This window comes from Felis catus, chromosome C2, assembly GCF_018350175.1.
Source record: "Felis catus isolate Fca126 chromosome C2, F.catus_Fca126_mat1.0, whole genome shotgun sequence".
In the NCBI taxonomy this organism is placed as follows: domain Eukaryota; kingdom Metazoa; phylum Chordata; class Mammalia; order Carnivora; family Felidae; genus Felis; species Felis catus.
Genome location: NC_058376.1, coordinates 72,668,433 through 72,691,142, shown reverse-complemented (window position 1 = coordinate 72,691,142; position 22,710 = coordinate 72,668,433). Strand labels below are relative to the sequence as shown.

General features: G+C 35.9%; 1 protein-coding gene across 26 annotated transcripts in view; it reads left to right on the top strand.

Annotated features, from left to right (window-relative positions):
• Positions 1 to 22,710, top strand: part of DLG1 (discs large MAGUK scaffold protein 1) — a 273,518-nt gene that overhangs the window by 99,870 nt on the left and 150,938 nt on the right. For all 26 annotated transcript variants that reach the window (XM_019839943.3, XM_019839942.2, XM_011285885.4 and 23 more), the window contains one exon: positions 17,634 to 17,798. In XM_019839943.3, the coding sequence (XP_019695502.2) occupies positions 17,634 to 17,798 (165 nt within the window). The remainder of the gene's footprint in view (positions 1 to 17,633; positions 17,799 to 22,710) is intronic.

Below are 22,710 nucleotides of genomic sequence, written 5' to 3'. Positions count from 1 at the left end.
TATCAGTTCTAGCAGACTTTTGGTGGAGTCTATCAGATTTTCCATGTATAATATCATGTCATCTGCAAAAAGTGAAAACTTGACTTCATCTTTGCCAATTTTGATGCCTTTGATTTCCTTTTGTTGTCTGATTCCTGATGCTAGCACTTCCAACACTATGTTAAACAACAGCCATGAGAGTGGACATCCCTGTCGTGTTCCTGATCTCAGGGGGAAAGTTCTCAGTTTTTCCCCATTGAGGATGATATTAGCTGTGGGCTTTTCATAAATGGCTTTTATGATGTTTAAGTATGTTCCTTCTATCCCGACTTTCTTGAGGGTTTTTATTAAGAAAGGATGTTGAATTTTGTCAAATGCTTTTTCTGCATCGATTGACAGGATTATATGGTTCTTATATTTTCTTTTATTAATATGATGTATCATGTTGATTGATTTGCGAATGTTGAACCAGCCCTGCATCCCAGGAATGAATCCCACTTGATCATGGTGAATAATTCTTTTAATAAGCTGTTGAATTTGATTTGTTAGTATCTTATTGAGAATTTTTGCATCCATATTCATCAGGGATATTGGCCTGTAGTTCTCTTTTTTTACTGGGTCTCTGTCTGGTTTAGGAATCAAAGTAATACTGGCTTCATAGAATGAGTCTGGAAGTTTTCATTCCCTTTCTATTTTCTGGAATAGCTTGAGAAGGATAGGTATTATCTCTGCTTTAAATGTCTGGGAAGCCATCTGGTCCTGGACTCCATTTCTTCCAGGTTGTCCAGTTTGTTGGCATATAATTTTTTATAGTATTCCCTGATAATTGCTTGTATTTCTGAGGGATTGGTTGTAATAATTCCATTTTCATTCATGATTTTATCTATTTGGGTTATCTCCCTTTTCTTTTTGAGAAGCCTGGCTAGAGGTGTATCAATTTTGTTTATTTTTTCAAAAAACCAACTCTTGGTTTCATTGATCTGCTCTACAGTTTTTTTAGATTCTATATTGTTTATTTCTGCTCTGATCTTTATTATTTCTCTTCTGCTGGGTTTGGGGTATCTTTGCTGCTCTGCTTCTATTTCCTTTAGATTTTGTATTTGGGATTTTTCTTGTTTCTTGAGATAGGCCTGGATTGCAATGTATTTTCTTCTCAGGACTGCCTTCGCTGCAACCCAAAGCGTTTGGATTGTTGTATTTTCATTTTCGTTTGTTTCCATATATTTTTAAATTTCTTCTCTAATTGCCTGGTTGACTCATTCATTCTTTAGTAGGGTGTTCTTTAACCTCCATGCTTTTGGAGGTTTTCCAGACTTTTTCCTGTGGTTGATTTCAAGCTTCATAGCATTGTGGCCCAAAAGTATGCATGGTATGATCTCAATTCTTGTATACTTATGAAGGGCTGTTTTGTGACACAGTATGTGATCTATCTTGGAGAATGTTCCATGTGCACTCGAGAAGAAAGTATATTCTGTTGCTTTGGGATGCAGAGTTCTAAATATATCTGTCAACTCCATCTGATCCAATGTATCGTTCAGGGCCCTTGTTTCTTTATTGACCATGTGTCTAGATGATCTGTCCATTGTTGTAAGTGGGGTGTTAAAGTCCCCTGCAATTACCACATTCTTGTCAATAAGGTTGCTTATGTTTGTGAGTAATTGTTTTACATATTTGGAGGCTCCTGTATTCAGCGCATAGACATTTATAATTGTTAGTTCTTCTTGATAGGTAGACCCTGTGATTATTATATAATGCCCTTCTTCATCTCTTATTACAGCCTTTAATTTAAATTTTTTTTTCAACGTTTATTTATTTTTTTGGGGACAGAGAGAGACAGAACATGAACGGGGGAGGGGCAGAGAGAGAGAGGGAGACACAGAATCGGAAACAGGCTCCAGGCTCTGAGCCATCAGCCCAGAGCCTGACGCGGGGCTTGAACTCACAGACCGCGAGATTGTGACCTGGCTGAAGTCGGACGCTTTAACCGACTGCGCCACCCAGGCGCCCCTACAGCCTTTAATTTAAAGTCTAGTTTGTCTGATATAAGTATGGCTACTCCAGCTTTCTTTTGACTTCCAGTAGTATGATAGATAGTTCTCCATCCCCTCACTTTCAATCTGAAGGTGTCCTCAGGTCTAAAATGAGTCTCTTGTAGACAGCAAATAGATGGGTCTTGTTTTTTTATCCATTCCGATACTCTATGTCTTTTGGTTGGCGCATTTAGTCCATTTACATTCAGTGTTATTATAGAAAGATATGGGTTTAGAGTCATTGTGATGTCTGTAGGTTTCATGCTTGTAGAGATATCTCTGGTACTTTGTCTCACAGGATCCCCCTTAGGATCTCTTGTAGGGCTGGTTTAGTGGTGATGAATTCCTTCAGTTTTTGTTTGTTTGGGAAGACCTTTATCTCTCCTTCTATTCTAAATGACCGATTTGCTGGATAGAGGATTCTCGGCCGCATATTTTTTCTGTTCATCACATTGAAGATTTCCTGCCATTCCTTTTTGGCTTGCCAAGTTTCAGTAGAGAGATCCATCACTAGTCTTATCGGTCTCCCTTTATATGTTAGAGCACGTTTATCCCTCGCTGCTTTCAGAATTTTCTCTTTATCCTTGTATTTTGCCAGTTTCACTATGATATGTCATGCAGAAGATTGATTCAAGTTACGTCTGAAGGGAATTCTCTGTGCCTCTTGGATTTCAATGCCTTTTTCCTTCCCCAGATCAGGGAAGTTCTCAGCTATTATTTCTTCAGGTACACCTTCAGCACCTTTCCCTCTCTCTTCCTCCTCTGGAATGCCAATTATGCGTAGATTATTTCTCTTTAGTGCATCACTTCGTTCTCTAATTTTCCCCTCATACTCCTGGATTTTTTTATCTTTTTCTCAGCTTCTTCTTTTTCCATAATTTTATCTTCTAGTTCACCTGTTCTCTCCTCTGCCTCTTCAGTCCAAGCTGTGGTCGTCTCCATTTTATTTTGCAGCTCATTAATAGGACTTTTTGGCTGTTCTTAGTCCCTTGATCTCTGTAGCAATAGATTCTCTGCTGTCCTTTATACTGTTTTCAAGCCCAGCGATTAATTTTATGACTATTATTCTAAATTCACTTTCTGTTATATTGTTTAAATCGTTTTTGATCAGTTCGTTAGCTGTTGTTATTTCCTGGACATTTTTTTGAGGGGAATTCTTCCGTTTCGTCATTTTGGATAGTCCCTGGAGTGGTGCGGAACTGTGGGGCACTTCCCCTGTGCTGTCTTGAATAACTTGCGTTGGTGGGTGGGGCCACAGTCAGACCTGATGTCTGCCCCCAGCCTACTGCTGGGGCCACAGTCAGACTGGTGTGTACCTTCTCTTCCCCTCTCCTAGGGGTGGGATTCACTGTGGAGTGGCGTGGCCCGTCTGGGCTACTTGCACACTGCCAGGCTTGTGGTGCTGGGGATCTGGCGTATTAGCTGGGGTGGATCGGCAAGGTGTACAGGGGCGGGAGGGGCAGGTTTAGCTCGCTAAACCGAAGCTCTGCTTCAGGAGGGGCTGCGGCACCCGGAGGTAGTCAGACCTGCCGGAGGGATGGATCCGCAGAAGCAGTGTTGGGTGTTTGTGTGGTGCAAGCAAGTTCCCTGACAGGAACTGGTTCCCTTTGGGATTTTGGCTAGGGGATGGGCGAGGGAGATGGCACTGGTGAGCGCCTTTGTTCCCCGCCAAGCTGCGCTCTGTCGTCCAGGGCTCAACAACTCTCCCTCCCGTTGTCCTGCAGCCTTCCGCTCTCCGAGCATTCCCACTAGTAGTGCAAGAGGGTTCCCCTTTCTCCTCATCCTCGCCAACACCTGTTGTTCCTTGTGTTGTTAATTTTAGCCATTCTGACAAGTGTGAGGTGGTATCTCATTGAGATTTGACTTGTATTTCCCTGATGAGCGATGTTGAGCATCTTTTCATGTGTCTGTTAGCCATCTGGCTCTCTTCTTTGGAAAAGTGTCTGTTCTTGTCTTCAGCCCATTTCTTAACTAGGTTATTTGTTTTTGGGTTTAGAGTCACAGATTTTTGGATACTAACCCTTTATCAGATATGTCTCTTGCAAATATCTTCTCCCATTTTGTTGGCTGCCTTTTAGTTTTGTTGATTGTTTCCTTTGCTGTGCAGAAGCTTTTTATCTTGATGAATTCCCAGTAGTTCATGTTTGTTTGCTTTTGTTTCCATTGCCTTTGATGATGTGTCTAAAGGAAGCGGCTTGGGCTGAGGTCAGAGAGTTTGCTGCCTGTGTTCTCCTCTAGGATTTTGATGGTTTCCCGTCTCACATTTAAGTCTTTCATCCATTTTGAGTTTATTTTTGGTGTGGTGTAAGAAAGTGTTCCAGTTTCATTCTTCTGCATGTCGCTGTCCAATTTTCCCAACAGCATGGATACTCTTTTTTGCTTTGTCGAAGATTAGTTGACCATACATTGTAGGTCCATTTCTGGGTTCTCTGTTCTCTTCCATTGATCTGTGTGTCTGTTTTTGTTCCAGTGCCATACTGTCTTGATGACTTTAGCTTTGTAATGTAGCTTGAAATCCAGAATTGTGATGCCTCTAGTTTTGTTTTTCTTTTTCGGGATGACTTTGGCTATTTGGAGTCTTTTGTGATTTCTTACAAATCTTAGGGTTGTTTATTCTAGCGCTGTGAAAAATGCTGGTGGTATTTTGATAGTGATTGCATTAAATGTGTAGCTTGCTTGGGTAGTATAGACATTTTAATGATGTTTGTCCTTCCAATTCATGAGCATTGAATGCTTTTCCATTTTTTGATCTCCTCTTCAGTTTCTTTCATAAGTGTGGCATAGTTTTCAGAGTACAGATCTTTGACCTCTTTGTTAGGTTTATTCCTAGGTATCTTGTTGTTTTTGGTGCACTTGCAAATGGGATCGATTCCTTGATTTCTTTTTCTGCTCCTTTGTTTTTGGTATATAGAAATGCAACAGATTTCTGCACATTGATTTTATATCCTACAACTTTGCTGAATTAATGTATTAGTTCTAGGAGTTTTTTGGTGGAATCTTTTGGGTTTTCTACATAGGATGTCATGTTGTCTGCAAATAGTGAAAGTTTGACTTCTTCCTTGCTGATTTGGATGCCTTTTATTTCTTTTTGTTGTCTGCTGAGGCTAAGACTTCCGGTACTATGTTAAATAGTAATGGTGAGAGTGGACATCTTTGCCTTCTTCCTTACTGTAGGGGAAAGGCTTGCACTTTTTCCCCATTGAGGATGATATTAGCTGTGGGTCTTTCATATATGGGTCTTCATGATGTTGAGGTATGTTCCTTCTATTGCTGCTTTGTTAAGCGTTTTTATAAAAAATGGATGAGTGTGGGAAAATCTTTTATCTTGGCTTGTCACAATTCTTTTCTTAAAATGCTTTGAGTTAGTAATTCTATTCTTGGGCCTTAGCCTTTCAGCAGTTGCTGTCAGTGGTTTCAGGGATTTTAAATTTATTTGTTTTAACTAGGTGAATAGTTGGAAGAATTGTTTATCAATTCTGCTACAAGTAATCAATTTTTGGCTAAATTGTTTCCCTTGGTTATATAGATTGGTTTCTATTCATATGGGTTGAAAGCTAAGAATTGTTTAACAATAGGCAATAGTTTAATTGTATCTAACTTTTTCATCCCAGTTCTCAGTTAATGCATGTAATAGTTAATTTTATTAATGAACTGATGGAATAGGAAAAACCATATTGTAGATGCTATCCCAAACCAGCAGTTTTTTTACTAACAACATAGCCCCACTTTAAAACAGTTTGTCTGGAGCTGGCAGTAAGAGGGTCTCAAAACAGCTTTTGTCATGGGCAAGAAAAATAAGCTCTAAACCAGTCTAATATTAGTGTTTATATTTAGATGATTCTTCTGTTTCTATTTCTGCAGTTTCATATTAAACCATTGTTAAGAAAAAAACCAGTAAGTGTTTTGGATGCAGTTTTGTATTGCTTTTATCTCATTGAAGGTTGATAAATAGGAGAATGATGTTAATGTAATCTGGAAATCACTTTGGTCCATACTTAATTTTTCCTAAACTAGGAAATCCTGTGCCATAGGAATAGGATTATAATTTTAATTGGAGAGTAGAAAAGAAAGCCCTTGGCTCTTTTGCTGCCCTGAAAGCAAGGAGTTCTTTGAACTGTATTTAAGAAAATTAAAGACAACCTGCAGCTGGGCCTTTTACCTAGCGATTTACTCCCAACCCAGCATGATTCTTTGCAGGTGATACATTCCATTGCCTTTTATGCCCATCTTAAAAGTAGCCCAACTGTATTTGGGGCTTTGACCTATACTGGTCTGACACCCACTGACCCTATTTTAATTGAAGTTGACCCTTGAACAACTTGGGGGTGGTTAGAAGTGCTATTACTCTGCACAGTTGAAAATTGTGTAACTTTTGACCCTTCCTCCCAATACTTAACTACTAATAGCTTACTTTTGACCTTACTGATAACATAAACAGTTTATTAACACGTTTTGTATATGTATTATAGGTTGTATTCTTATAATCAAGTAAGCTAGAGAAAACTGTTAAAGAAATCTTAAGAGAAAATACAGTATTGTCCTGTATTTGTAAAAACAGAACAAAACAAAACTGTTTATAAGTGGACCCATGCAGTTCAAACCTGTGTTGTTCAAGGGTCAACTGTATAGTGTTGCCAGTATTTTCAGTCCTTTGTGCTGTGGTTGTAGGCTGAGTGACAAAATTAAATGCCTATTTCTTTGTCTCTGAGGCCATTTATTTTGACCTTGAAACTTAAAAGTTTATTTTAACTCTTGAAAATAATTATTTTTAGCTGTTAAAGATCCAAAAAGTGAAAATAATGCTTTTTGAGAAGAAGTATAAAACATTTCTGCAGTTTTAAATTAATGTATTTTATTGATTATAAGATACACTTTTTTCTAATTTTAACCTTTTCGAATTTCGGAGCATTTGTAGTTGATGCACTTCACAATTTTGTTGGGTTTTTTCTTTTATATAACATATCTAAAAGTGATTATTCTAGGTCATTTTGAAACCAGTACAGCAGTTCTTGGCCCTTACTCCCCTGCCCCTCCCAAACTTACTTAAACTAATTATCCCAAATTCTTTGAGAAACTAATTAAAACTCTGAACATCTCCTCTGAAAAAAATGCTCACACTCCTTTGAAATTGTTTTTACAATTTTAAGGGGTGGTTTTAGGCAGTTAATATCTGTTTTTTGTTTTGTTTTTTGCTTTTAGCTTATTATTTAGAAATGCTAGGAAGAAAAATGTGAAGAAATGATACTGCCTTGATTTTCACTTTATAGAAATGCTTTTAATGTTGCATCACTAAGTATGATGATTGCTGGGCACCTGGGTGGCTCAGTTGGCTAGGCATCTGACTCTTGATTTCCACTCAGGTCATGATCACAGTTCATGGGATCAGGTCCTGCATGGGGCTTCATGCTGGCAGCACAGAGCCTGTTTGAGATTCTCTCTCTCAAAATAAATAAACTTAAAAAATATATATGATTGCTAGATTTTTTTATGTCTATATTAATAAGAGCTATCGCCCCCACTCCATTAGGAATGAGTTTAACATTGTGGCAGATACTTAGATGTTCTTTAAGCATCCACTGAGATGATCTCATGAACTTGGTTTTTCTTTGATCTGTTCATATGGTTAAAAAAGCCATGAATACATGAACCATCAATTGAACTTCCTTGTATTCTTTTTGGGCTACATTTCACTTCATGGTATTGTATTTAATTTGCTGTTTTTCCTTCCAGAACATTTTTGTCTTCATATTTGAAGTAAGATTAGTTTCTTGTTTTTTAAGTTTCTATAATCTGATTGTCTAATGAATTTGGAAGCTTTTCATCGTCCTCAGGAATGCAAGAATGAGCTATTTTCTTGATAGAATTTCAATGTACTTATAATATGTTTACATTTATTGTGATCATTCATTTTTAATTTCTTTCATCTTATTTTGTATTTATCATAGTTTTCCTGCATGTATTTTAACTCTTTCCTGCCATTTCCTAATTTCTATTAGTTAAAAAATTTTTTCTTTCTTTTTTAAATTTCTTCTCTTTCCTAATGGTTTGTGAGTTCTCTTTCTATACAAGTCTTTACCATTGAATTTTAAGAAACATTTAAAATATTTATATCAACGTCTAAGTTTTATTTATCCCCATATTTATAGACACCCACAGTACCATACCCAGCACCTCTGTTTTTATTGAAATTTGGAAATTAGGTTCCAGACTGGCAGTGATTCTGTCTGTGCATTCCTCAACATACAATATTCACCTGTTTTAGAAATTCACATTAAACTGTACCACTGCTCTTAAGTTGATGTCTTATTTATTGCTTTCTTACAAGTATGTTGGGAGTACGTGGAACAATGCTAGTAAAATGTATGTGGTGTAAAATATTTCTTTTTAGTTTATTACTGGAAGACCAAGTATTTATAGGTTGAGAGGTAGGTAAGGAGATATTTACAAACTGACAATTATGTTTAATTCTGGTCAACATTAATTTAAGGACTTGATGCTAGTAAAATAGTGTTTTACTTCACTATTCACTATTTACTTCATTTCTTCATTTCAACAATTGTCAATTTTCTAATAGATTTGAATATCTGCATGGTTTCCATTATCAGAAAACTTTATTAAGAAACAGTTCTGGAAAATACATAACTGCAGTGAAGTAGTAACATAATTACATTGCAAATTAAAATAGCTTTTAAGTGACAGTTGTCAGTAATTAAAATAATGTTGCCAGTATTGTTCATCAAGATTAAGAGCAATGGAAGGTTTGATACTGAAGATACCAGCTTTAAAAACATAAAAAAGAATGAGGAAATTTCTAAATGGGTACTTAGAAATGTTCTTACTACAGTCATTTTTAAATCTTGTTATGAATAATGACAAGATTCTTCTCCTTCCGTTATGCTCTTCTCATCCCCATTTTGTAATTCTTTTCTAGTACAAGTGTTAGGTAAGTTAGACTTGGACCACTTGGCTCAGTTTTATGCATTCTTCTGTATTAGCAAACTGGTTTTATATGAAATTTTAATGTTAAACATTTTTCGGTAATTGGTTGAGATCAATCTTTAGATAATAAGAAATACAGACAAATATTACACAATGTAATGGTGGGCTGGAAAGCTACTTGGAAATACTTTCTCAAGTAATAATTGTAACTCAAGGGTCCCTGTTTTCAATCATTAGTAAAAAATAGAATTCTCCTTTTGGTAGCTATATTTTGTTGTATTAAGCTTCTTTAAAAGGCAACTCTGAGAGGAAGAAGAGATTTTTACTAGCTAGAGATAAGATATTTGCAGTGGATTAAAGCCAGTCAAATAGGTGTAATCCATCCATTTATAATAACATTTTATTTTAAAGTTTATATATTTTGAGAGACAGGGAGAGAGCAAGTGATAGAGGGGTGGAGAGAGAAGGAGAAAGAGAGAATTCCAAGCAGGCTCCGCACTGTCAGCGTGGAGCCTGATTGTGGGGCTCAAAATCACAAACCACAAGATCCTGACCAGAGCCGACGTCAGATGCTTAAATGACTGAGCCACCCAAGTGCCCCTGATGACATTTTAATAATAGTTTTAAAATTAATCTATTCACATACTGTAACATTCACCTCTTTAAATTTTTTTTTCAACATTTATTTATTTTTGGGACAGAGAGAGACAGAGCATGAACGGGGGGGGGGGGGGGGCAGAGAGAGAGGGAGACACAGAATCGGAAACAGCCTCCAGGCTCTGAGCCATCAGCCCCAGAGCCCGACGCGGGGCTCGAACTCCTGGACTGCGAGATCATGACCTGGCTGAAGTCGGACGCTTAACCGACTGCGCCACCCAGGCACCCCAACATTCACCTCTTTAAAGTGTATAGTTTTGTGCACAAGGTTGTATAGCCATCATTACTAACTTCAGAACATTTTCATCACCGAAAAAAAAACTCTGTACCTACCAGCAGTTGGTTCCTATTTCATCCACTCCCAGTCTTTGAAAATCACTTATCAAGTTCTATGAACTTGCCTATTCTGAACGTCTCATATAAACGGAGTTATACAGCCTATGGCTTTTTGTTTCCAGCTTTTTTCACTTAGTGTACTTTCAAAGTTTCATGTTGTAGGATATGTAAATATGAATAATATTCCATTGTATGAATATACCACATTTTGTTTATCCATTTATAAATTGATAGACATTTGGGTTGTTTCCACTTTGGGGCTGTTACGAATAATAATACTATGAATATTGGTGTACAAGTTTTTGTGTGGGTGCACCTTTTCAGTTCTCTTGGATAGTCTAGTTAGAGTGAAATTACTCAGTCACATGGTAACTCTTTTTACCTTTTGAGGAACTGCCAAAATGTTTTCTGGAATGGCTATACTATTTTATTCCTCCTCCCTCTCCCTGCCCAGCACTGAGGATTCTCATTTCTCCTTATCCTCACCAAAATGTATTATATTTTCAGTCTTTTTTATTATGACCATCCTAGTTGATACGAAGTGGTAACTCATTGTGGTTTTGGTTTGCATTTTTGTAATAACAAATGATGGTTGAGCTTTTTTGTGTGTGTGTACTTACTGGCTATTTATATATCTTTGGAGAAGTGTCTGTTTAAATCCTTTGCCCATTTTAAAATTGAGTTGTCTTTTTATTGTTGAGCTGTAAGGATTCATTATGTATTCAGGAGACTTATCAGATACACTGTGTATTCTAGATAGTGTTACCAAAAAATGATGTGCAAATATTTTCACCCATACTGTGGGTTTTCACTTTTTTGATAGTGCTCTTTGGTGAACAAAAGTTTTTCATTTATATTGAATCAAATTTACCTGTTTTTTTTTTCTTTGGTTTCATGTGATTTAGATATTGTAAGTAGGAAACATTGCCGAATCCAAGGTTATAAAGATGTATACTTATGTTTTCTTCTAGGAGTTTTATGTTTTAGCTCTTATATTTAGGTCTTGATCCATTTTGAATTAGTTTTTGTACATAGTATTAGAGGTCTTATTTAATTACTTTCCTTCCAGTTGTTGCAGCATCATTTGTTGAAACGACTGTTCTTTCCCTCATTAAATTCTCTTGGCACCCATGTTGACTATAAACATAGTGGTATGTTTCTCTACTTTTAATTCTGCTCCCTTGATACATGTCTATCCTTATACCAGTATCACCATCTTGACTAATATAGCTTTGTAGATTGTCTTGAAATGGGGATGCGTGGGTCCTCTACTTTGCTTTTCTGTGTAAAGATTGTTTTAACTATTCTGGGTCTTATGCAACCCCATCTGAATATTAGGATCAGCCTGTCATTTGCTGAAAAAAAAGCCAAATGCGATTTTGACCAGTAGTGCATTCAATAATATCTAAAAACCTCTTCATTGCTTTAAGAGGGTGATAGGGAACCAGTTTTATTTTTTTTAATCTGTCTTTAAAACTGGTAAGTTCGTGTGTGAACCATACTTAGGTAACTAAGTAGTAGGTGAAGGGAAATATTTTTTTATATATGTATACCATTTAATACATGAAAATGAAATAGTAGAATTAGATTGTTACCATTTTGCAGCCCCCAGTGAATGAATTGATTTAGGCATTGAATATCAAGGCCTGCTAACATCACAAAAAGACATAACCAGACATTATGTGCTTTTTTTTTTTAATTTTTTTTTTTAAGTTTATTTATTTTTGAGACAGAGAGAGACAGAGCATGAACGGGGGAGGGTCAGAGAGAGAGGGAGTCACAGAATCGGAAGCAGGCTCCAGGCTCTGAGCCATCAGCCCAGAGCCTGACGCGGGGCTCGAACTCATGGACCGCTAGATCGTGACCTGAGCTGAAGTCGGACGCTCAACCGACTGAGCCACCCAGGCGCCCCTATGTGCTTCTTAATAAGAGGACACAGTACCAACTGTATTCTTGCCAAAAGGATTAAACATGAGACGGATCAGGTTATTGCATTTAGCTGCCACTTTGCAGGAAATACAGAAGCCAGAGGACCACATTGAATGGTTCCATGAGTATAGAGTGATTTTTACTGGGAAGCCCCAGTTTATTATTTTTTAATGTATTTTTTATTTTTAATATAATTTGTCAAATTGGCTAACATACAGTGTGTAAAGTGTGCTCTTGCTTTTGGGGGTAGATTCTTGTGATTTATCGCTTATATACAACACCTAGTGCTCATCCCAACAAGTGCCCTCCTCAATGCCCATTACCCATTTTCCTCTCTCCCCCACCTCCCCATCCACCCTCAGTTTGTTCTCTGTATTTAAGAGTCTCCTATGGTTTGTCTCCCTCCTTCTCTGTTTGTAACTGTGTTTTTTTTTCAAACCCTTCCCTTCCCCCATGGTCTTCTGTTAAGTTTCTCAAGATCCACATATGAGTGAAAACATATGATACCTGTCTTTCTCTGACTGACTTATTTTACTTAGCATAATCCCTTCCAGTTCTATACACATTGCTGCAAATGGCATGATGTCATTCTTTCTCATTGCCAAGTAGTATTCCATTGTATATATCAACCACATCTTCTTTATCCATTCGTCAGTTGATGGACATTTAGACTCTTTCCATAATTTGGCTATTATTGAAAGCGCTGCTATAAACATTGGTGTACATATGCCCTATGAATCAGCACTCCTGTATGCTTGGATAAATTCCTAGTAGTGCTGTTGCTGGGTCATAGGGTAGTTCTATTTTTAATTTTTTGAGGAACCTCCACAATGTTTTCCAGAGCAGCTGTTACCAGCTTGCATTGCCACCAACAGTGCAAGAGGGTTCCTGTGTCTCCACATCCTCGCCAGCATCTATTGTTTCCTAAGTTGTTAACTTTAGCCACTCTGACTGGTGTGAGGTGGTATCTCAGTGTGGTTTTGATTTGTACTTCCCTGATAGTGAGTGATGTTGAGCATCTTTTCACATGTCTGTTGGCCATCTGGATGTCTTCTTTGGAAAAGTGTCTATTCATGTCTCTGCCCATTTCTTCACTGGATTATTTATTTTTTGGGTGTTGGGTTTGATAAGTTCTTTATAGATTTTTGGATACTAACCCTTTATCCAATATGTCATTTGCAAATATCTCCCATTCTGTCGGTTGCCTTTTAGTTTTGTTGATTGTTTCCTTTGCAGTGCAGAAGCTTTTTATTTTGATGAGGCCCCAGTAGTTCATTTTTGCTTTTAATTCCCTTGCCTTTGGAGATGTGTCGAGCAAGAAATTGCTGTGGCTGGGGTCAAAGAGATTGTTGCCTGATTTCTCCTCTAGGGTTTTGATGGTTTCCTGTCTCACGTTTAGGTCTTTCATCCATTTTATTTTTGTGTGTGATATAAGAAAGTGGTCTAGTTTCATTCTTCTGCATGTTGCTGTCCATTTCTCCCAGCATCATTTGCTAAAGATACGGTCTTTTTTCCATTGGATACTCTTTCCTGCTTTGTCAGAGATTAGTTGGCCATACATTTGTGGGTCCAATTCTGAGTTCTCTATTCCATTGGTCTATGTGTCTGTTTTTGTGCCAATACCATGCTGTCTTGATTATTACAGCTTTGTAGTAGAAGCTAAAGTCTAGGATTGTGATGCCTCCCGCTTTGGTTTTCTTTTTCAATATTACTTTGGCCATTTGAGGTCTTTTGTGGTTCCATACAAATTTTAGGATTGTTTGTTCTAGCTTGGAGAAGAATGCTGGTGCAATTTTGATTGGGATTGCATTGAATGTGTAGATTGCTTTGGGTAGTATTGACATTTTAACAATATTTATTCTTCCAATCCTTGAGCATGGAATGTTTTTCTGTTTCTTTGTGTCTTCTTCAATTTCCTTCATAAGTTTTCTATAGTTTTCAGCATACAGATCTTTGATATCTTTAGTTAGGCTTATTCCTAGGTATTTTATGGTTCTTGGTGCAATTATAAATGGGATCAATTTCTTGATTTCTCTTTCTTTTGCTTCATTATTGATGTATAGAAATGCAACCGATTTCTGTACCTTGATTTTGTACCCTGCGACTTTGCTGAATTCTTGTATCAGTTCTAACAGACTTTTGGTGGAATCTTTCGGGTTTTCTGTGTAGAGTATCACGTCTTCTGCAAAAAGTGAAAGTTTAACTTCTTCTTGGCCAATTTTGATGCCTTTATTTCACTTTGTTGTCTGATTGCTGATGCTAGGACTCCCAACATTATGTTAAACAACAGCGGTGAGAGTGGAAATCCCTGTTGTGTTCCTGATCTCAGGGGGAAACTTCTCAGTTTTTCCCCATTGAGGATGATATTAGCTATGGGCTCTTCATATATGACTTTTATGATGTTTAGGTATGTTCCTTCTATCCCAGCTTTCTTGAGGGTTTTTATTAAGAAGGGATGCTGTATTTTGTCAAATGCTTTTTCTAGATCTATTGACGGGATCATATCCTGTCATGTGATCTTTTGATCATATGATCATATGATCTTTTAACTTTGTTAAAGTATATTTATAACTTCAGCCTCACATTGATGTATCACATTGATTGGTTTGCGAATATCGACCCAGCCCTACAGCCCAGGAATGAATCCCACTTGATCATGGTGAATAATTATTTTAATATGTTGTTGAATTCAATTTGCTAGTATCTTGTTGAGAATTTTTGCATCCATGTTCATCAGGGATATTGACCTGTAATTCTCTTTTTTTTGTGGGGTCTCTGTGTGGTTTCGGAATCAAGGTAATGCTGGCTTCATAGAATAAGTCAGGAAGTTTTCCTTCCATTTCTATTTTTTGGAACAGCTTGAGAAGGATAGGTATTAACTCTGCTTTAAATGTCTGGTAGAATTCCCCTGGGAAGCCATCCAGTCCAGGACTCTTGTTTGTTGGGAGATTTTTGGTAACTGATTCAATTTCTTCATAGTGATAGGTCTGTTTAAATTTTCTGTTTCTTCCCTTTTGAGTTTTGATAGTGTGTACGTGTCTAGGAAAGTGTCCATTTCTTCCAGGTTGTCCAGTTTGTTGGCATGTAATTTTTCATAGTATTCTCTGATAATTGCTTGTATTTCTGAGGGACTGGTTGTAATAATTCCATGTTCATTCATGATTTTGTCTATTTGGGTCCTCTGTCTTTTCTTTTTGAGAAGTCTGGCTAGGGGGTTATCAATTTTGTTTATTTTTTTTTTTTGAAAAACCAGCTCTTTGTTTCATTGATCTGTATGGGGTTTTTTGGTGTGGTTTTTTTTTATTCAATTTCTTCTTTAATTGCCTGTTGACTCATTCATTCTTTAGTAAGATGTTCTTTAACCTCCATGTATATGGAGGTCTCCCAAACTTTTTCCTGTGGTTGATTTCAAGTTTCATAGCATTGTGATCTGAAAATGTGCATCGTATCATCTCAGTATATACACACATTCACAGACATACACACAGAGACATATACACATAAAGATATATATATATATATACACACACACACATATACACATTGCATATGCATATACATATGATTATATATACATACACATACATAAGTGTAGAATTGCTTTGCTTTAAAATGTTCATACTGTGTTTGTTAGCTTAAAACATGCTTTTCTCATTCATTAATCCATGTCTTCAGCTTTTCCTATTAAAATAAGTAGATTTTTACCCATTTTAATATCTACATAATTTTTGTAGAATGACTGTACCAATATTTATTTACCTTTTGTTATTGTATTGATAAGAAGCTTGTTTCCAATTTTTCTTCATTCCAAACTATACTGTAGTGAACATCTTTCTGCATGTACTCTCTCCCAAGTACATATTAAGTTTTGGAGTACCCGTAAAGTATGAAAAGATGATTATGAGGGAGAGCCTGGGGACAAGGAAAAAAAAAGAGAAGATGATAATCAAGTTTCCTTCCGTATAATTGTATCTCCTATTAAGATATAGAAGTACTTAGATTTTGTTTCTGCCCAATTGAGCATTTAAACTGTGTTGGGGTGCCTGGGTGACTCAGTCAGTTAAGCGTCTGACTTTGGCTCAGGTCATGATCTTGCAGGTTGTGAGTTCGAGCCCTGCATTGGGCTCTGTGCTGACTGACAGCTGAGAGCCTGGACCTGCTTCAGATTCTATGTCTCCTTTTCTCTCTGCCCTCCCCCCCCCCCCATTCTCTCTCTGTCTGTCAAAAATAAATAAATGTTTAAAAAAATTTAAACACTGTTAAAATATGTTAAACTTTGTTAAAGTATATTTATAACTTCAGCCTTACTCAGGATAAAGTTAGAAAATTCTTTTCACTGGTTTTGAAAATAATTTGAGGTTTACATGTAAAAACATTTCTTCTATCATGTTAAATGAACTGGCAAATATTGATGTGAATCTGATTGTTTTCCATGTAATTACCATTTCATAGAAGGATGTTATTTAAAGTGGTGATGTTGGAGGTTGTGCAATAACTTTCAGCAGTCAAATTCATAGTTAAAGGGATTTTTTATATATTTTACAATGCACATGTTTGTGATTCACTGATGTTATATCTAAGATTAGTTTCTAGTAGTGGAATTACCGCTTGTACCGCTTGTTGAAAAGATGGTCTTTTCCCTATTGAATAGTCTTGGCACCCTTGTTGAAAATAATTTGATCATTTATGTGAAGGTTTATTTCTGGACTTTTATTCTGTTCCATTGGTCTGTACATTTGTATTTATGCCAGTACCAAACTGTTTTGAATACTGTAGCTTCATAGTAAGTTTTGAAATGAAGTGTGAGTCCTCCAGCTTTATTCTTTTTCACGATTATTTTGGCAGTTCAGGTTCCTTGAGATTCCACATGAATTTTAGAATGGGTTTTTCTCTTTCTGCAAAAAAATGTCATTGGGATTTTGACAGAGATTGTAAATTGCTTTGGGTAATATTGACATCTTAATACTAAGTCTTCCAATATATAAACACAGGATGTGTTTCCATTTTTTTTCTGTCATCTTTAATTTCTTTCAGCAGTATTTTATAGTTTTCATTGTACAAGTAAAGTTTATTCCCAAGTATTTTATTCTTTTTGATGCTATTGTAAATGGAACTGTTTTTGTAATTTTCTTTTTAGATTATATGTAGAAACGCAATTGAATTTTGTGTTGACTTTGTATCCAGCTACTTTGCTGAATTCATTAGCTCTAACAGCTTTTTTGCTGAGTCTTTAGGGTTTCCTACATATAACATTATATCATCTACAGACAGAGATCATTTTACTTCTTCCTTTCCAATTTGGGTGCCTTTTATTTTTTTTTTCTTGCCTAATTGCTCTGGGTGCAACTTCCAGTACTGTGATGAATTGAGGTGGTAAATTTGACCTAAATTAATCACAGTTTACCATCCCATGTTTTCCCCTGGTAGTTGCAAGCCTTCAACAGATTGCAGAGTTCCAGAATAGTTACATCAGACAGTTTCTGCATGTGTAATTGTTGTCTAAGTGGAAAGACAAATTCTTTGTGCTTCCTATTCACCCATCTTCCCAGAATCTGAATTATTTTTAATCAAATAATTTTATTAAAATTTGGAATGACTTTAAAATGGAGGCCTGTTTCTCTCAGACTTTCTGCATTAAACCATACAGTACACTTTTCATACAGTTAAATATTATTGAGTATTTGGTTAGTTATGAAACCATGATTCAAATTGAACTCACTTTGCCTTTCAGGGCTTTTTCATATTTAATAATTTTTCTTACAGAAATACCGGTATCAGGATGAAGATACACCTCCTCAAGAGCATATATCCCCACAAATCACTAATGAGGTGATAGGTCCGGAATTAGTTCATGTCTCAGAGAAGAACCTGTCAGAAATTGAGAATGTCCATGGATTTGTTTCCCATTCTCATATTTCACCAGTAAAGGTAAGATGATGACTTTATTTTGTTGCTATGAATTATATATTACTTTTGTTACTTGTATAGCTAATGCTCAGAAAGAACTATTCTTTTATGTAGAATTTTTACCTCTTATTTCTGGTTTCTTAGTTATAAGAATTTTATAATATTTATTAGCATTCTAAAAACACTTTTAAAGATATATTTTATTAAAAGGATTTATTCAGTGATTCTAAGCCTAAAAATTCCCACAAAGGAAATAACTTCTGTTTCAAATATTACACATTGGAACATTTTAAAAATTTGTTTTAAATGTTAGTACTTATAGACAAAGAGCATTAATACTGGCATTAACTCCCCTCAGAAATAACCACAATCCTGGTTTCTTATAAAGCTCTACCACATATTTAGATTTCTAATCAATATATTGTTTATTTTGCCAATCTTAAATTTTATATAAGTAGCGTATACTGTATATAATCTCAACTTGACTTCTTTTGCTCAATATTATATTCCTAAGATTATTTTTACTGCTCTAGAGTTTTCTTTTATTAACATGCTATAAAAAACATAGGTTATGTATAAATATCTTCGTGGGTAACACCAGATTATTTTCCAAGTGGTTGTATACTTTACCTTTTCAGCAGCAATATTTGAGTTTTAAATGATCCATATTCTCATCAGTGCGTGGTGTTATTATTTTTGCCATATTTTGGGCTTGGAATAGTATCTCATTGTGACTTTAATGTTCATTTCCCTGTTTGATAATAAGGTTGAAAATATCGGTCATTTAGGTTTTCTCTTCTGTGATACATAAACTCTCAAGATTTTTGCTTATTTTTATGGTCTTGGGTTGTCCTTTTTACTGATTTGTATAAGTTCTTTATATATTCTAGATACTAATCATTTGTTGATTTTATGTATTGTGAATAAGGATACTTTTTTTCCTAGTAAAAATCTTCTGTTTTATAATTTTCTTTGAGGGATGATTTTGTATTACTGGTTAAAAAATTTTAATCGTTGTAGTATCATTTAGATTTTCTATTGATAGTTTTGCTAGGTTATTTTTTTTCTAGGAATTTATCCATTTCATATTTATTTCAAAATATTATTAATATCCTGTGAGGGTTTTTTTTGTCTATAGCATATTTAAGTGTGGCCCCTTTTTCATTCCTAGTAATTATTTGTGCCTTGTTTTGTTTTTTTCCCCCTTGATCATTCTTGCCAAAAGATGGTCTTGTCAAAGATTCATCTCTTTTTAAAAAATCTTGTGTTCTTGGGGCACCTGGGTGGCTCATCGGTTAAGCCTCTGACTTCAGCTCAGGTCATGGTCTCACAGTTTGTGCATTCTAGCCCCACATTGGGCTCCTGTGCTGAGAGCTGCTTCAGATTCTGTGTCTCCTTCTCTCTCTCTCTCTCTCTCTCTCTCTCTCTGCCCCTCCCCCACCTCTTAAAAATAAAATAAACATTAAAATCTTTTTAAATCTTATATTCTTCCCCCATGTGCTGCTATCCCCACCCTCCTTGTTTTCACACACACATATACCTACATAATACACACGTTCATGTACATCTATAAATATAAATGTGTGGATAGCCTGCATATAAATTACAGATTTTGTTTGGTAAGGAGCAGTCTGATCTTCCCTTGGGAGACTAAATGAGAGATACAAAGAAGAAAAAATCGATTGGCTATTAGTGACATAGACAATTCTCCTTTTATCTTTTCCCCTTTCTCCTCTTACCATGATTATTTTTTTCTCTTCTGCTTTCTTTGGGTTTATTTTTTTCTCCCTAGTTTCTTAAGTTGGTTGCTTATTGTTAATAGTATCAGTATTTGAGTTTGTAAATTTTCCTTTAAATATCACTTTAGCTGTATCCCACAAGTTTTAACATGTAATTTTTTTTATTCTAACATTTCATTTATTTATTTATTTATTTATTTACTTACTTACTTACTTACTTACTTACTTACTTACTTATTTTTGCCCCATGAATTATTTAGAGGTATGTTGCTTAATTTTTAAACATACTGATACAGTCAGGGTGGTCCAAAAATCCAGAAGGGGGTTCCTGCAGGACCAGCCAAAAGGGTACTTGGCTTTGTGCAGGATAAAAATCAAACAGGAGCTGGAGAAAGTGAAAGCAGAGTTTACTGAGTAGCATAAGTGACAGGTAAAGAATAGTAGATGGAATGTCTGTGAGACTCCGAAAGGAAAGGAGAATGAGTGTCTTTGTTGCTTGGGGCCTGGGGTTTATATTGTAAAGGGGTCCAGGATATGTGTTCCTTCAGGAATCCAGCAGAGGGTCTAATCAGAGGCAAATGTCAGGTGAGTAATAGGTGTTGTTTTATAAATCATCAAAGGTGGAGGGTATTGATGCTAGCTAGTGTCAGCCAAGGCTTTAAAAGCTAACATCCTGGAACATGTTTGGGATCTGACTCTTCTTAGGTGTTATCAGGTGTTTGGGGGGCCTAGGACAAAACCCAGAGAATGGTGAACTTTCTTGTTTCCTCCTTGGAGTGGGAACTTAGTGTCTCTGGTTTTTACTCAGGTGCAAAATATCGAACACGAGTAAATGGGGGCTCCAGTAGAAAAACAGCAGAAATGGAACCTTTCTAAAATGTAGTTCCTTCAGTTTCTCTATCTCAATAGGAGGCATTTGTTCCTTTCATATCTTACATTAGGTTATATTTTTTCATGTCCAATTTCCATTTGTTTCTCTTCCTTTAATGGTTATCCTAGAAATTTTAATACACATTTTTAACTTACAAAAATCTCAAGTCAAGAAATCTCTTCTATCCTCATTCTGAATAACATAACTTTAGAACACTTGAATTGGAAGCACTGTGTCCTGCTTTATATGCTGTTCTTGTCAGGCTGTGCCTAGTTTCTGTTGCCTGAATTAATATAACCTATTACTTTAGTCAAAAAATTCTCCCAGGTAGGTATAATTCTTTGTTTCTGATATTTTGAATATCTGGTCATTCTGATTGTTATAAACTATGCAAAGCCAGTTTGCACACACTCAACTCCTCAGTCTTGGTAAGTGTTTTGGTAGTTACTTCTGTATATATGTAGATTCTGATAGAGGCATGGGCAGTGAGCGTCCCACTTCCTTTTTAAAAGTTAAATATAAACAAACTGATGAACATTAAAGAATACGTGGAAAGCCCTCACAGTTGACCCTGGGCATTGCTAAACTAAATATAAGATTGAGTGCACCTATAGCTAGTAGAGGATCTAGCAGAAGTGAACTTTCTCATTGACTATTGTGTAAATTTTTGAAAACTTTTAAATAAAGTTGATTATATGATTTTGGAAAAATATCACCTGCTAGAATATTAGTTTTGATTATTAAATAATACACGTTTAGCATTTATTAAACATCTATGCTAGTAACTGTTAGATTTCAGTGATTAGTATTTTTTATAGAGAGATATAACAATATATAACATGAGAAAATAAAGAGAAAAACTAAATTTTTGGAGGTGTCTGAAAAAAGAAAATTGACTTTTGGATAAAGTGTTGAAGGGTGTGCACAAGATGCCAATTCAGAGGAGAAGGCAGTTACTGGGGAAAATAAGTACAGTAGCAGGGTGATAATCAGGGTAAAAATACAGGAAGGTTCATGATACTGTAGCTTAGGGAACTTATTCGGAAATGAGTGTAAGGTGTGAAGGGCCTCAATCCTGAGCTGATGAGTGGCTTTATGAGGGGTTTGCCACCATAAAATGTGCTATGAAATAATCTATTAGGTTCTTGCAGTGTTGGTGCTGATTCTTATTACTGAAATAATGAATGAAATAAGATAGTGATTGAAACTTACTTTATTCAGGCCTTATTTAACCTGAAGGTGATTATGATTTAAGACTCTGAAAGGGAAACTTTCTTGCCAGTCCTGGGCAGTATGAAGGAAGAAATTGTCAGTATAATGGTGAAAATGGAAGAAAAAGACATAGTGGATAAATTTTTGTGGTGTATAAGAATCTTTATAAAAAGCTTACATTTTAAACAGTTATAAATATAATAGTATATCATAATAAGAACAGTGTCAAGATTCCTAAAACAGAAAATGAGCTGAGAATTAGGAAAAATGGTAAACAGTAAATTGAATAAATAAAAGTCCAGCCTGTTTCAAAATATATTGATGAAGTCAGGATGAAGTGACAAGGAGGGCAGTAGGTACATGGAGGCAGCTTGGTATGGGATGTTGCATTGATCATTGAGGGAATTATATTTGGCTTTGTTGTCAATGACCAGGAAACTTATGTTCAAGTCAATATGTGCAAAAGTAAACATAGTTAAGCAGGACTTGAAATTGAAGATAGAACAGTGTGTTAACAGGTAATTATTTTAAATAAGTATATCTCCTAGCCTGGATACATTTCATCCAGTAGTATTGAGAACAGTATCACATGAAATCACTAGCAGTAGTTGGTAGTTTTTCAAATGTGAGAAGTGAGGGTAACAGAAAAGATAGTCATAAGCAAATATATGCCTATTAAACTAGTACAGGAATAGAATCTTTCCCATTTTGAGTATATTATGCATACCTTTTGAAATGAGTTTTGTTTTCACATCTCTGGAATATATTAAAATGTTGAATTTTATCTTCTCTTTTTTGGATGGCCCTGATGTATTAAGGTAAGCTTATGGTTTGCATACAGTTTGACCACAAGATGGTGCTCAGACAGAAGGTATTGGTATATGATCAGAGTTTTTCTAAGCAAATAACCCATCTGTGTCATCAGTCTTCTCAGCTTAGTCTTGTCCTAGAAGAAAACATAGGCAGTAATCTCCTTGACATAGGTCTCAGTGATGATTTTTTGAAAATGACACCATAAGCAAAAGAAACAAAAGCAAAAATAAACTAAATGGGATTACATCAAGCTAAAAAGCTTTCTGCTCAGCAAAGGAAGCCATGCCACCAAGATGAA